The sequence below is a fragment of the Netta rufina genome (assembly GCF_964035555.1).
Source record: "Netta rufina genome assembly, chromosome: Z".
Taxonomy (NCBI): Eukaryota; Metazoa; Chordata; class Aves; order Anseriformes; family Anatidae; genus Netta; species Netta rufina.
In genome coordinates this window covers 15,232,558-15,248,036 of record NC_140126.1, presented here as the reverse complement: position 1 = coordinate 15,248,036, position 15,479 = coordinate 15,232,558, and the positions used below count along the sequence as shown (strand labels likewise).

Genomic DNA, 15,479 nt, shown 5'->3' with positions numbered 1-15,479 from the left:
AATACCTTATTTTTTTTTTCCTGTATGTAGGAAGGCAAGAGCCATTTCATATTATTATAAACAACCCTGGGTTCATCATAACTGAGTATGCATACATTGACAAAAGCATAAGATATATGCTTGTAAGATACAAGCTAGGTTGTAAATATCAGATGTTCCATAAACCTTAACAGTAATGAGCATTAAGAAAAACAGCTCACTTAAAACACAACAGAATACAACAGTTTGGTAAACTAAATTGGTTTTAATCCCATGACTCAAATGAATTTGCAGAACTTGACATCCTCTCTCTTTCTGGGTTCATGCTGCTGCTGCCTTCATAACTCTAGAAAACAGAAGAGGTACTAGTTTAGAATCATTTACAATTGTTTTAAGCAGTTTGCGTTCATGACTCTCAATGTCATCTGAACATTTTTCTTTAAGTAAGTGCTTTATCATTAACCTTCCATATGTGTTTTTTTTTTCAGACCCCGGTCTGAAATTAATGCACTTTTATCAACCTCAGTTTTAGTCAGGAGTGGGAATAATCCTTCCCCAAGATTAAATCCTAACTTCTTCCCTTATCCAATACAAATCAATTAACAGAACCTTGGGGCAAAACTTCCTTCTCTTTCTTAAGGCTCTCTGCCTCCATCACTAAAGTCAAGTCACATCACATCAGTAAAACCCTTTTCCTTTGGGAAGTTGATTAAGCCTGTCACCTAAAAGATAGTTCCAAAATAGTCAGATAAAAGCCTCCAACAGAGTCCAGTTTCAAATTCATCATTTCATCATCAAATTACCCTTGCATCCATTCCAGTTGAAAGAGAAAGTGAATATTGCACACAAATTAAGATGGAATCTTCTTTCCCCAGGAAAGAGATCATCAGCATCCTTATTACGCCCACATTACAGCAGAAGCCTACTGCAGGTGATGGATTTATTAGCACCACTACAGAACATCAGATACAGGTCTCTCAATAATACAGCAGTAGGAAAAAAACAGCATTACTAGTTTATTTCAGTGGAAAAAGAGCTCATTAGGTGTTGTGGTTTTGTCTGAGACAGGGTTAATTTTCTTCCTAGAGGCTCATAAAAGGCTGTGTTTTGGATTTTTGATGGAAATTGGTGATATCACACCAATGTTTTATTTGCAAAGCAGATAAGCTGCCTGATGGGCAGGACATTAGGAAGGCACAGTTTTCAGGAATGACCATTTTTAGAAAGACTTGTAAAGAAGGCATTAGAATTTGATGATCCCCAACTCCAGAGTTCATGCACTGAATATGTATTATTAAGAAGGCAGCATTCCCAAGGCTTCATGAACAGCAATTAGATTTTCTCTGAAACTCATGTGTGTGGAACAGAAGTCAGTATCAGATTTTGTAATTCAGAGGTCGCAAAGGACATGAAAGACTGACTCAGTTCTACAAGTCTAAGATTTCATAGAATCACAAAGTTTGGAAAACACCTCCAAGATCATCTGGTCCAACCCTCCCCCTACCACCAGTATTACCCAGTAAGTACCACCAGTATGTCCCTAAGCACCACGTCCAACCTTTTGTGGTGCAATTGCCTAAAGTAACTAGGAAAATAAAACTAACATTCACATTTTAAAGAAAATGTACAGCATTGAAGAGGCTTTCAGGGTAGGGCACAGCTGCATTACCTGAGCGTTCCCTAGGCTTCCAACCTCAGATGCTATCATGCTGAATAAGAGAGGGGATGTTAGGGAAGATACCACCATCAGGGGAGATACCATCCCGAGGACTTCCTGACCCCTGGGATCAGTCGACGGGCTGAGCCTCTCTTCCCCCCCCCCCCCCACTGGGATGCCTTTGGGTGAGATTTGAACACTTGGTTATACTGGGTGTCTCCGCTGAAACTTAGAAATCTCTCTAGAGTCTTTGTGCCTTTTAACACGTTAATTTCCAGGCTGCACACCTGTGTCACCTGTGTATTTCACGCATGCTAGCTTGCTTTTGCAGACAGTCACTATCACCGGCAATTCAAGGAACCTGTGTACCTGTTGCTGTAATAAATCACACTTGATTGCATTGTTCCTAGCCGTGATAGCTCTCATTAAACATGACTAGAGCAAGGGCGGTTATACATTATTGGTGAATCCGTGACCATGGTAGTTCAGTGCTCTGAATCCAACCAGACCCCTAAGGGTTAATGTGTTACTGGTGAACCTGTGATTGTGATAGTTCAGAACCCTGAATCCAACCGGGCCTGTAACAGAATCAGCTGCACCCCTTAACTCAACACCTTCTTTGAACACCCCCAGTGACGGTGACTCCAACCCGTTCCAATGCTGAATCACTCTTCCTGAGAAGCAATTTCTCCTAATTTCCAACTTGCCTCCCCTAACTTTTTGGAAGCAAACTAGATTAAGACTGATGAGATATGCCTTTGGTAGTGATCTAAACAAATAAAACATCCTTTTACACAAATCAGAAGAAAGGTCCACTGAGGCTGCAATCAAGAGAAAGAAGCAGAAGTTTAAGTGTGTAACTGAGGTGCCAATGAAGACCCGAAGGAAAAAACAGATCTGATTAGGGAGCTGGACAGGAAGGTAGATACAGATTAAACACCCTTTATTTTCACTAGTTATGGGACACAAAAAGATCACTCACAAAAGCAAGATCTAAACTTGAATAACTCTAGCTTCATATACCGTGTGAGCATAGACCAAGTAATTATTTCTGAGGTCTCTAACAATATTGACATTTGGGATGCAACTGAAATGCAATGCAGTTATGTAAGCAAGAGATCAAGGAAAGGCTTTTACTGAAGGCATCAATATTCAAGTACATAACAGCAAAAAATATTAAACACCAATTGAAAAAAAAAAAAACATTCCAAGTAGGAACATGCATAGAACTAAAAAGGGATTTGGGAGCTACGCCACCCAGACTGACTCATTTACTCAAGCTGTATTTTAACACCTGGTAACATCAACCCTAAGAAACCAGAAGATTCTTTATCACAGACATTATGAACAATTATAACACAGATCAGATTAGGACATGAATCTAGCTGTAACTGCTTTGAAGTTTTCAGTCAAATGAATTACTCGACTGAGTGATTCATAATAAGCAGTGACTGTGTAACTATCAACTCTTTGTTCCAATGTATGTAGTAGCGAAGTTTTTGAAACTACAGCCTTTGTGCATGTCTGCACAAACCTTTTCTTCCAGAGTCACTTGACAATGCAGATCAAGACTAATGCAGCTAGCAAGGCTCCAGTCTAAACAGTCTCTGAAGTCTAACTCTTAAAAAGTTAAACAAGTTATCCAACATGAATTTCAGAAGTACTGAGTATTTTGAAGATGCACAACTAAGATAAGGGACACAATTACAGCCCAAAGTTTCAGCAATGTATACTTGGTATATACATTGCTAACCACACTTTTATATTTACACAGAATTCCAAAAGCCAAGGCTCCCACTTCATTTTCAGACTTACCTTTTGGGTATTAACAGACATAACGGGATTTGTTCTTTGAACACTAAAAGCAAGTTCTTCCAACCAAACAGGAACTTCCTGATGAGCCTACATAATTAGAAAAGTAAATTTAGAGTCTTCCACTGGCTTTGCGAATTCATATTAAGAGTTTCTATAAGCAAAGAAATAATACTTGCTTAGTATGTTAAAGTGAGATCCTAAAAAAAAAAGTAAAGTTGAGCACTACGATTTGAAACTTACGTCTGAGAGCACTTTAACTAGAGGTTGCGCAAGATGGCCATCTGAACCATTATCAAAAAATGAAATTGCTTTGCCAGTATTTCCACAACGACCAGTTCGTCCAATTCGGTGTACATACACTTCAATTGTCGAAGGAAGATCAAAATTAATAACATGCTGAACATTTTCAATATCCAGGCCTCTTGCTGCCACTGAAGTTGCCACCAGAACTGGACATTTGCCAGAGCGAAAATCCTGAAGAGCTACCTCTCTCTCTCTCTGTTCCCTATCTCTGCCAAAAAGAAAAATTGTTAGAATGGGTGTCTCTAAAATCTGCAGTATTATTTAAGATACAAGTTAAAAGGCCATGACTCAAAGACAGAAGTAGTTCCTGAAAAAACAACCCCAATATCCTACCAGTTTAAGATTTGTTTTTTTTTTTTTTTAAGTAACACAGCAGTACGACACAGCAACTTATGCCTCCAGAGAAATTACATTTTTTTGAGAGAATAACATGTATTAGAACCATTTCATCAGTGCATCTAAAGTCCAGTTAGAGGTAAACAAAACACTCTCAAAGTTGAGCATACAAAGCAGAAAAGAAGGATGTTATGGCAACCATAAATGTTGAAAGAAGGAAAAGACAGAACTTCATTCTCAAGCATACAAATTAGTTATGTGTTTTAAGCCACAAATTCAGAGTTCATCTCTATAGAATGCTCTGTCACAGAGATAAGCATTTTAGTTAGTCATTAGTAATTCACGCCATTACAAAAGAACCATATCAAACTCATTGTCTCCCTTATGATCCATTTGTTCAACTGTTTCTTCATGCCGTAGCTAAAAGTGCTTTTCCCACTACTCTGCATTAAGCCAGATTATTAAAGATGGATTCCATGTAGCTTCTTGCATAGGAGCCACTATAGGAGCCAAAAGTATAGGTCTTTTTTTTTTTTTTTTTAATCACCAGAAGAAAATTAGCTTTGCTCTGGGTTTTGCATTTTTTGAAGAGTGTTTATAGATTATCTATAATACCATAGATCTGAGTTTAACTCATATTCTTTGTTGTCTAACTGAAAGAACAAATTAGAAAGCTAAAAACTCCAGTGCTCTGTTTAATCCTGTGTGTGTGTGCCATTTCTTTAAGCCTGGTAGGACACTATCCCAGAGAAGAGCCAACTATTATAACACACTTCAACTCAAAGAGCTCAAGTAGCTCTGACAAGTCAGCAGATTCCATGAAACTAGATATTCTATTTGTAATTGTACTTTAATTCACTGCATAATAATTCTACCAGAATGCATTAAGGAACTCCTTCCACACAAGACAGGCTGTATAATCACAATTCAGGCCAGCCAAGCACAGGCCTGATCTTCTCAAAAAGATCTTTCATGTTTGTGAAAATGACAGTACATAGGATACAGACTTTTTTTTATCAGTCCTATGAAGGTTATTTTAACCTATCTACGGCCTTGGTATTCTGATGTTTGTCAAAACATCATCCAAAACAGAAGACATCCAAGACCATTCCTCTAAATTACAAGATGAAAAAATAACACAATTACTTTGACATTTTGCAGCTCACCATGAATCTTAAGATTCAGTTAGCTAGCCTAGATTTGGACATAAAAATACTATGTTCCACCTCATTATGTGAAAGACAGATTGCCTTAGACCTCAAATTAGTGAGCATCCCACCTCGTTTCTCAGCATTTGTTCAGAAACACAACACTGATGGATTAGAATGCAAATACAAATTAGAAGAACCTTCTCTTTACACCAAACTCTAGTGTTAGAAGTCCATGAACACATCAAGAAGGAAAACAATAGCATCAGAAGCCTGTACAGGATATGACTGGACTTAAGACTTTAGGAAACCTGTAAGACAGACTGGAAGATCCACAACTGCCACTTTAGTTCATGAACACCATCTTGCCACTAACATCAAGAGATCTTTTTTGGTCATGCAAATTATGACAGAATCTACATATAAACAACTTTTGATTCTACCCAATTTATTATATCATAATTTTATTGTTTAGCAGCAGGTATAAGATTCTTCAGCTCTTACAGAGCATTTGAAGTGTGCTCAACCACAAAGATTGATCCCGCACCTACAACATTAGACAGTGATAAGTATTACAGAGCAGCACTGTCAAGTTTTCTTTGCAAAAGTGCTATCAACTACTACAACATTAGGCTTTGCACACCCATAAATGTTTCCAGTGTAAAGGAGAATGATAATGTATGTCATTTATTATATTTCCAGCTCTTACAGAGCATTTGAAGTCTGGTAAACCATGAAGATGGATACTCAGCATATGCAGTGAGAACTGGCCTTCAGAAACACTGCATTTTCAACACGGTTCAGGTGCTGAAGATTACAAGGCAATCTGAGCCAATAAAAGCTAAGTCACAAACATGAAAGTTCAAGAAAAAACTTCTAAGATTACTACCAGCTTTCACTGAAAAAATACTTAACCAACTTTCACTTAATACTTACCCATGGATGCTAGTGGTTGGTATGTTTTCTTGACAAAGAAAGGCTGCAATGTAGTCTGCTTTTTTCTTTGTCTCCACAAACACCATGGTTCGTTCATTACCTATGTTGAACAAGAGTTCAGATCTATTGCAGTTTGAAACCTGATGCAGTTTCACTATTCACAGCTACAATTACTTCTAACATCTAGTGTTAGAAATGGCTTTGAATAAAGGCTTTAGCTAATAGATACAATTTCTTGACTGTGTTGAGCTAATTCAATCCATCAATTTCCCGATCAACACAAACTCAGATGAACACTAGTGCATCATGTTTCCCTTAAGCAGAGAGATGAAATACAGATTCTGCTCTGTGGTAAGTCTCAGTGTGAAGTCTCTTTCTATAGCACGTAGATTGACACGACACACAATTCTGAATACTGAACACCACTAAGGTACACCAAAGGGAGCACCAAACTCGCTCCCAGTTTTGAGCATTAAAACATATGATACATTCAGATCATCACTGTAAACATCCCAGCCATGGCACCTGGGACAGGCCCAGAGGTTCATTTTCATTTAGTAAGCCCACACTCTGGAGGTAATACCACCAGGTTCTAAAGCAGTTACTACATGTCCATGCAAAGAAACTACCCATCTGGGAAGCTTCTCTGCCACCACTCAGAGGTGAGACTCTGACAAATAGTGGTAACACTAACAAGTCTAAAACCTGTAACTCCCTGAAAAATGATTGAAAAAGCTTCAGTCAATAATCTTGTAAATTAAACTATGACCCATTTAAAAGCAAAAGCACAGATTTAGAAGGGATTGTATTCCCTGGAAGACAATTAGTAGTAAGGAAAGCTACCTGTCATATGCAGAATTTCTATCAGCTTATCCCTCTTGGAATACTGGGGAACCAAAAGAATACTTTGCTGAACATCACTGCAGGCTCCACCCACATGTCCAACAACAACAAATAGATAGTCCATTTTCAAAAATTCACCAGCCAGCCTTGAAAAGAAAGAGAATTGAGCAATTTGAAGTCTATTGTGTAGCTTATTTTTGCTTTAAGATCAAGCTACTTCATGTGTTGTAAGCATCACAATTACTTACACCATTCCTCAGATGGCAGAGATTATAAAACCATATATGCAATTTTAAAAAAAGCTAGAAGTCTATTGTTTTCTGAAGAGCTATACAAAAAAATTAAGAAAACCACATATATACTTGAAGTAAAATGGTTTATTGACACAGATGCTCACAGAACCTTTCTTGGGACACTATTTCATCACTGTCTGGAAGTCCAGAATTTGAAACTGACCTTTGAGAGACAGCACCAACCTTAATGACTGTTGAAAAAAATAGGAAAACCACAGCTCTCAACTCCTCTACCTAGAAAGTCTTAATTACCCAAGTTCAGGAATAAAGTCAAAAGGTATGCTTAAACTAAATCTGACTACACTCTAAAAGGACTGAATGAAAGCGCAGGAGAGCGTGAAATTAACAGGAGCAAAGAGAGCACCATGCCCTACCTACACTACTCGAAGTTGTTTTGAAAGTAGAATAAAGAAAAAAATAGGTTTTCTGATTCCAGAATCAGAAAAGCAGTAAATCCATGGAAAAAAAAATCAATTCCAGAAAAGGAGCTTTTCACTCTCTAAACTGACAAGACCACTTTTAGGCATTCCGATTTCAAAAGGTGACAAAAATATCAGATTTCTGAACTGTGATATAAACACTCAAGTTTCTGAAGTCTTTTATCAGCATTTGCAAATCCCGCAGGATTGACAGCAGCAAGATAGTGTCTTGCTTTGTTTTAAAAAGAAGCAGTCAGTGTATGTCTTGCACAGTTAAAGACTCTTTTCTGAGGTTGTTAATTACACTCATCCCTCATTATGCAGCAGAAACATGTAGCAAGACTATTAGCCAAAACAAATTATGAAGATAACCAGAGACCAAGGATTCCTCCCATGGTTTGCCAGGCTCAGCAACACCATTACCATCTGCTGAAATTTCATCTCTGCCTGGGACGTAGAACCTTAAGGGTAGTGAATGATACAGCTTAACATACATCTAAAACACATTAGAGAAGTTTCAGAATTACCAAAACCAAAGAGCACTCGTGCATATAAAGAACGGTATGTCAGAAAGGCTGGTGAGTTGAGCAACCATTGAGCTGTTTGTTTAAACTTCACCCTGACAACAAAAATAGAAGTACCGGTGCTGCCTGTTGAGCACAGCAGAATCACTGCTTTTGTGCTTGCACAAAAATATGGAGCAATAAGGGCAGGAGACAAATAGAGGCAGTATGAGGATTGCTGCAGAAGTAGTAGAATTCAAGATCTTTCAGACAAATTTCACAGCTTCCCTGAGACTCCCCAGCTAAATTAAGCAATTCATCTTTCATCTATACAAGTTAGGAGACCTGTTGTTTAGAAAAAAAGACAAGTCTTCAGCAAGGAATGTTAACTGTATAGCTTTTCAGTATACTCTAGCAAGTTTCTAAGTTTTAAAAATAATTAATATACTTAACTCTTCTGACATTCAGCTCTACAAAAGTACACCTTCAGCTCTATTTCCATTTTTATTTAGCTTACCTCTGAACTTCTTCAGGGAAAGTGGCACTAAACATCAGTGTTTGGCGTTTTTCTTTTGATGGCATGTCTGGGGAAGAAATCAGCTTCTTCATATCTAAGCCAAAACCCATATCAAGCATGCGGTCTGCTTCATCTAGCACCAAGTATTTCAATTCACACAAACCAATCTGTAAATATTTCGGTGAAAGAAAAATTGCATTGATTCAGTGACAGCACACACTTAAAATAATGTCTTAGCTGCCAAAATACATCTTTTACTCCTTTCAAGTAGAATTTAATTATTGACAAACAAGATCAGTCCTTATCATGCATTTTCTTTTATTTGAAATGAAATTGTGTTCAAGTCTTAGGTTCTCTCCCTCACATGGTCTCAGAAAACTCCTTGTTATGTAAAAATTAAACATCAGAAGACACGTAAAGGACATCACAACTTCCCTTTGCTGATGAAGACTCATTGTGACTAGAAGCCCAAGAATCACAGAAAGCCAATCTCTCTACTGTATTACTAAGGTGTTTTTTTCTATATTATTTATCCAGTGCAACGTCACTGGGACACCACTATAAAGCAATTTTAATTTGAATTTATAATGGCTTGAGGAATAAAAATTCAAATACGTTACACCTGAATTTATTATATTTTGAACAAAACCAGTATGAAAAAGTTCGAAGAATTAACATCAGCACAGTTCTACCAGCAAATAAAAGCTGTTCTATAGCAAAACAAGCAGGACATGAAAAGAAAATCTGCTATGGAATTTTCCATGAAAACTAAGACAACACATTCCACTTATTTAACTATAAAATGTAGCTGAATACTGCAGCCAATCTGATCTAGACTGGTATTTGTCAGCATGCCCTGAAAAGGAGTGAAGAGATCTGGGCTCACAGTACACTTTCAAAATCCTCGTGGTATTCAGTAATTCCAAGAAAAGGTCACTTGGATTAAGTGCCAGTACAAAGACAGCATACTGCATGGTGTTCGTGGCTCTGTATTTGCTTCTAGCAAATCTGAATAATGAACACCAATATATGCAAGACTAAGAGTGCTTAAGGGAATTCAGGCTAAGTTTCACAATCTTACCTTCTCTTTTCCAATAATGTCTAGAAGCCTTCCTGGAGTGGCACATAATATATTACAGCCTTGCATTATCTGGCGAATTGAATGGCCTGTTTGTGTGCCTCCATAGATCACAACAGGCCTTATACAAGTTCTATCATACAGGAAAGAAGTGTGATTAATTTGCCATGTAGATAAATTGCATTATTACAGAAAAACATATGATCAGATTTACCACAAACCAACTTAAACTGACTTGTTTAATTCCTTCACCATACAGCACAGCCTATTACCAAAAGCAGGACCCAAGTCCAAAAACGCACTCACTATAAGCTCAAGGTTCCCATTCATACTACCATTTCAGAGGATGCACAAGTGGCTTTCTAGGAATGAACACTGCATTTCACCTGCATTCTTCCCTCATCCTTCAACTGAGATAGAGCACTGCAGTAAGAACTGAAATGTGTTAGACATTGTTCCCTTTCATACTGAAGACTTAGAAGGAAGAGGATCAAAAAATATGCCATTCAGAGGCTTCTCACATGTCAAAAGAACAGTGCAGTACATATACCAAAGTGTATCTTTGTAAAGCAACTAGTCACATGGAGAAAGCAGCACAACACTCAAGCACAAGACTGCAAGCACCTTCCATCACTGGATCATTTAGTACTCTCTCTCATAAGGTTTTTGTCTAGATCAACAAAGTAAAACTGCATCAGATTTCCTTCTGTAGAAAGAACAACCCTATAACCATGAACTACCTTATTCAGCCACTTGCTAGGCTTCTACATTCATGCAATGAGCATTTCCACATTCAAATTCTAGATGTCTGTTCTTGAAGATACTATTCAGCTTCATACATAACAAGGCCGAATCACAACTGGTATATTTTTACTGTTTATCTGTAAGTTTTCAGAAAACTTTGATCATAAATATAAGTAGGTTGGACTGGTAACATATCAGCATTTATGTTACCAGTTGATATTTTATATTCCTGTTTGTGAGCTAAAGTGAAGAGCTTAAGAAAATAACAGATCTGAACTGAGCAATACACACACAATACTGAAGAGGCAACAGGCTCACAACCTGACATTGTTTAACTGGCTTACGTTGTATGTTGCTTTTACTGCCAGGCAGCTGCAGCAGCAGCTTTCTGAATTCAAAAGGTAGTTTATTGTGAAGTAGTCTGTACGTAGTTTAAAAGAGCATTAATTAGTAGAACTAGCTACATGAGTAAAACAGTTTTAGGTATTAAGACACTACTCTTAGTACTATGCTGAGTCAATAGCTATGTACTACCTCCAAGAGCAAAAAACAGCCACCAAGCCAAAGTTTGCTTGAACAACCAAAGGCAAGTCCACCAGACTTTGCACTGAAAGTGATGCTCTCCATTCCACCTTCTAAGAGTAAGAAGTCATTACAGATAATTGATGTATTTCCTCCATTCACTGGTGAACCTATCACTGAACAGCAGAAAGATCACTAGCAATCTAGCATAAATGTAATCTCATCTATCATGCAACATCCAAGGGCGCAACGACAAGTTAAAACCTTTTGTTTTGAAGAAGCAGAACTGAAGAAAAACTTCCCCGAACTGGGAAGTATTTCTGTTCAAGACCAGAAACACTGGAAAGTATAGAGGTACTACAAACCATCACTGAAACCCCTAACACAATTCTGTCAAGATGAAAGTAACAGCAAGTAACCAATAAAGCAAGCTAAATTTAAGCTCTTTAAGCTCTTCAATTTAAGCTCTTCAATTATCTGATCACTAAAGATGATGTGACAGTTTTAGTACTCCTCTACAAGCCGAAGTAAGCCTCCCCACCCTTGCCAATGTGAAGATGACAAGTTTAAATTTCTAACCATATGGTAATAACTTCCTAACCACCTAAGTGCAAGTGTCTGTAATCATTCCATTTGACTGGCACAGAAAAAAATTTTGAAAGCTTCTGAAAGAACGCAGGCTTGCAGATTAAGTAACAAGCAATACCAGGCAGCAGTGCACAACCTTACCCATAGACAAATTTCCTTGCTTCTAGGAAGATCTGATTTATCAGTTCTCTAGTTGGGGCAACAATAATACATTCTGGCTCTTGCTGCTTTTTAAAGCTACTGGCAGTTACGCCATCTCTCATCATCTGGGCCACAATTGGTAGAAGAAAAGCTGCCTAAAAAAAAAGCATTAATATATGTTCAGCCTTAAAGCATTAATCAGTTACACTAAATGCTGTGTATCAATCTTAAAAAGCTGGAGTGCTACAGCACACTATCAACTTCAAGCAAAACACACTGCAAAAGGATTGACCTGAACACACCACAGAACAACAAAACTTATTTCTCCCTATTCATGAAGTACAAAAGCACCTCTGGACCTTCAGAGTCTAATAATGCAGGAACACCATCATGCCTTACTTCTGAGTTCTTTGGGCAGTTCTACACATCCTCCTGATGCACACTGGTAATTGATAACCCTGGCATCAAATGCCCTTCTAGAACATGCACTTAGAAGCTTTACATTACCATTAACGGATTTGTAAGGTAACAACGTATCACTAATCTCTAGATTATTACAATAGTACATCAGTTTGTGACATCTGCATCAGCACTCTTAGTTACCAGTAAGACTAATTATCCCCCAAAATAGAACATTTAACAGTTGTCCCAAAAGCATTCAGAATATTTCTAGCATAAGACTTGGACACTATACCTCCTTTCCATAAACAGGAGAGGTTTTTCAAAACATTAATAAGCTACATAACACAGCTGGAGTTCTACATTACACTGAACTTCAAATAGCTATGCTTAATAGCCAAATATTCTCGTATGGAGCTGTCAATGTTTTATGTATGGTTTTATTATATTTATATAGTATATTTAGTATATATAGAGTTTAAGAAGTTGAGACAACTGTCACCTTCATAACTCTAGTTACTGTTCCATTATTAAGATCAGATCACCTGAAACTAAGCATCAGACTGATCAGACCTGGTAAAACCAAGACAACACACCAGGACACTATTACAATATGGCATGAGTGTAAAAAAAAAAAAAAACAAAAAAAAAAACCTTCCAACTACTGCATTTTTTCCATGATGGCCTGTACGTCTATTTCAGTATCTGCAGACCTGGAGACTGGCCTGCTGTGCCTAGTAATTAGTTCACCGATGTATTTAAAAAGGTAATAAGCCTGAGAATGTGAATATTCACCCATCCTTTGTATCTGTGAAGAACAGTATACTTGCCATTTCTGTGCAAAGTAAATCATTCAACACAAAAAAAATATATTAGATGCTTTCCAATAAAAGAATGGTCATTAAGAAGACAGGCATTTACCTAAAACTTCAAAGTCACATTTCCAGTATAAACAAATGTTATACAAAATGCTTACAGTTTTTCCTGATCCTGTCTGAGCACATGCCATTAAATCCCGCCCTGCCAGTATAATAGGAATGCTGTACTTCTGCACTGGCGTAAGTTTAGAATATCCAGCTCTAGCAATGTTCTTGTTTAAAGTCTGACAGAGGCTAGCTTCTTCAAAAGACTGTAGAAGGAAAAAAATGTGCATTTTACATTATACAACTACCTAAGTTAGAGTTTTAAAAGTGAGATGTTTATATGATACAGACATCTGAACACTGCAAGTGTGTTACCCCAAGCAGAGCTACAGGCTGGGAGAGGAATGGTTGGAAAGCTGCCAGGCAGAGAAGGACCTGGGAGTGATGGTGGATAGAATATGAGCCAGCAGTGTGCTCAGGTGGCCAAGAAGGCCAACGGCATCCTGGCTTGTATCAGGAACAGCGTGACCAGCAGGGCGAGGGAGGTGATCGTCCCCCTGTACTCAGCTCTGGTGAGGCCGCACCTCGAGGACTGTGTTCAGTTTTGGGCCCCTCGCTACAAGAAGGACATCGAGGTGCTTGAGCGGGTGCAGAGGAGGGCGACGAAGCTGGTGAGGGGCCTGGAGAACAAGTCCTACGAGGAGTGGCTGAGGGAGCTGGGCTTGTTCAGCCTGGAGAAGAGGAGGCTCAGGGGCGACCTTATCGCTCTCTATAGGTACCTCAAGGGAGGCTGTAGCGAGGTGGGGGTTGGTCTGTTCTCCCACGTGCCTGGTGACAGGACGAGGGGGAATGGGCTTAAGTTGAGCCAGGGGAGTTTTAGGTTAGATGTTAGGAAGAATTTCTTCACTGAAAGGGTTGTTAGACATTGGAACAGGCTGCCCAGGGAAGTGGTGGAGTCACCATCCCTGGAAGTCTTCAAAAGACGTTTAGATGTAGAGCTTAGGGATATGGTTTAGTGGAGGGCTGTTAGCGTTAGGTTGGAGGTTGGACTCGATGACCTTGAGGTCTCTTCCAACCTAGAAAATTCTGTGATTCTGTGAAATTATGAGGGGGTTCACCAGTCATCTAGACTGTCAAGATTCTCACAAGTGAAGGACCCAAGGTTTTCTTCAAACCCACTCATGCCCTGCAAAGTAGTGTTATTTGTGTGTCAGTAAAGGATTTGGAGAACTGCATAGAAGCTGTGTATTACATCTGGATTCAAACATTTGCACCACGACACACTATGAAAATGAACTAGAACTCTGTTTTGTTACAATGTAGTGGATATATTCAGTCTCTGTGCTAAAACTACTAAGGGGAGTTAAATCAACATCACTATTCAGGAACAAAAAGCAGCATACGTGACAACACAATTTTAACTTCAGTGAGAGAACCTTTGTAGGAGTGGGAAGGGGATCAACTCTACGTGTTACTACCATCCCTGCCTCTGCCATTCTTCCTCATCCTGCTTCCTAAAAATGAGTCTGTCTTTTTTTTGTTGTTGTTCAAGCTAGCCAACTGGCATTGTGGAAGTAAAGTTACAGAGAGCTTTTAAAGAATAAACTGCAGATAAGAGAAAATGGGGCTACAGATGTTCAAAACCACCTTTATCCAAATGAAAAGTATTCCAACAGGTATTCATTCACAATCTTAAAGATTCCCCAGCAACCAACTTCAACAAGATGATTATCAACCTTCCTAGAAATTGCTGCCCAAGACCTTTTTCTCACAAGCCGTAAACTGGTGTTTTCTGTAACTTAATATACATACTTCCTGTTCATCCAGCATTACTTCTTTTTAAGCCATTTCTGTCATTTGTCAACGTAATCTTGAACTCAAATTTGTATCTTCCAGGAAGGTGGCATCACCTTCCAGCACAGTATTGTTTCCAATATTCAAAATCTGTATTTTCATTAGGACTGTATACTACACTCAGGATACATCCTTGCAGAATTATGTAACACAATCTCCAAGACTAAGAGTTTACTAACCATTAATGGTGCTGGAGGGTCAAGTCCTGACACTTCAACGATGTTTTCATCATACTTGTCAAAATTAATTCCTGTTTGATAACGTGCAAAGATTGTTTCCTCATCATCAGGTGGAGGAGGGGGAATGTACGTCACCTTTGGACCTTAAGAATACAAGAACATAAGTTGATGAACAGAAAGAAAATTTAAACAGACTATTTTAAGTATGGAGCTATTGAAAGGCAGTTAAGTGGTACGTCATTTGCTCTTTCCTCCACTTTCTAGGTAAAAAAGAAATTTCATACACTAATTCAATTAAAATTTAGTTTTATACTACTAGACCTAAAACTTACTTGCATGGGTAGTCAGACTTTTGTAAAGCA

At 38.3% G+C, this 15,479-nt stretch overlaps 1 protein-coding gene across 1 annotated transcript in view; it reads right to left on the bottom strand.

Moving 5' to 3' along the window:
* Nucleotides 1–244: 244 nt before the first annotated feature.
* Nucleotides 245–15,479, bottom strand: part of DDX4 (DEAD-box helicase 4) — a gene marked incomplete at both ends in the record, with an annotated part of 34,106 nt that continues 18,871 nt past the window's right edge. The window contains 10 exons of the mRNA XM_084305138.1: nucleotides 245–325; nucleotides 3,452–3,538; nucleotides 3,692–3,962; nucleotides 6,175–6,274; nucleotides 7,018–7,163; nucleotides 8,750–8,916; nucleotides 9,831–9,960; nucleotides 11,823–11,977; nucleotides 13,198–13,350; nucleotides 15,118–15,260. Coding sequence (XP_084161264.1) covers nucleotides 245–325; nucleotides 3,452–3,538; nucleotides 3,692–3,962; nucleotides 6,175–6,274; nucleotides 7,018–7,163; nucleotides 8,750–8,916; nucleotides 9,831–9,960; nucleotides 11,823–11,977; nucleotides 13,198–13,350; nucleotides 15,118–15,260 — 1,433 coding nt within the window. The remainder of the gene's footprint in view (nucleotides 326–3,451; nucleotides 3,539–3,691; nucleotides 3,963–6,174; nucleotides 6,275–7,017; nucleotides 7,164–8,749; nucleotides 8,917–9,830; nucleotides 9,961–11,822; nucleotides 11,978–13,197; nucleotides 13,351–15,117; nucleotides 15,261–15,479) is intronic.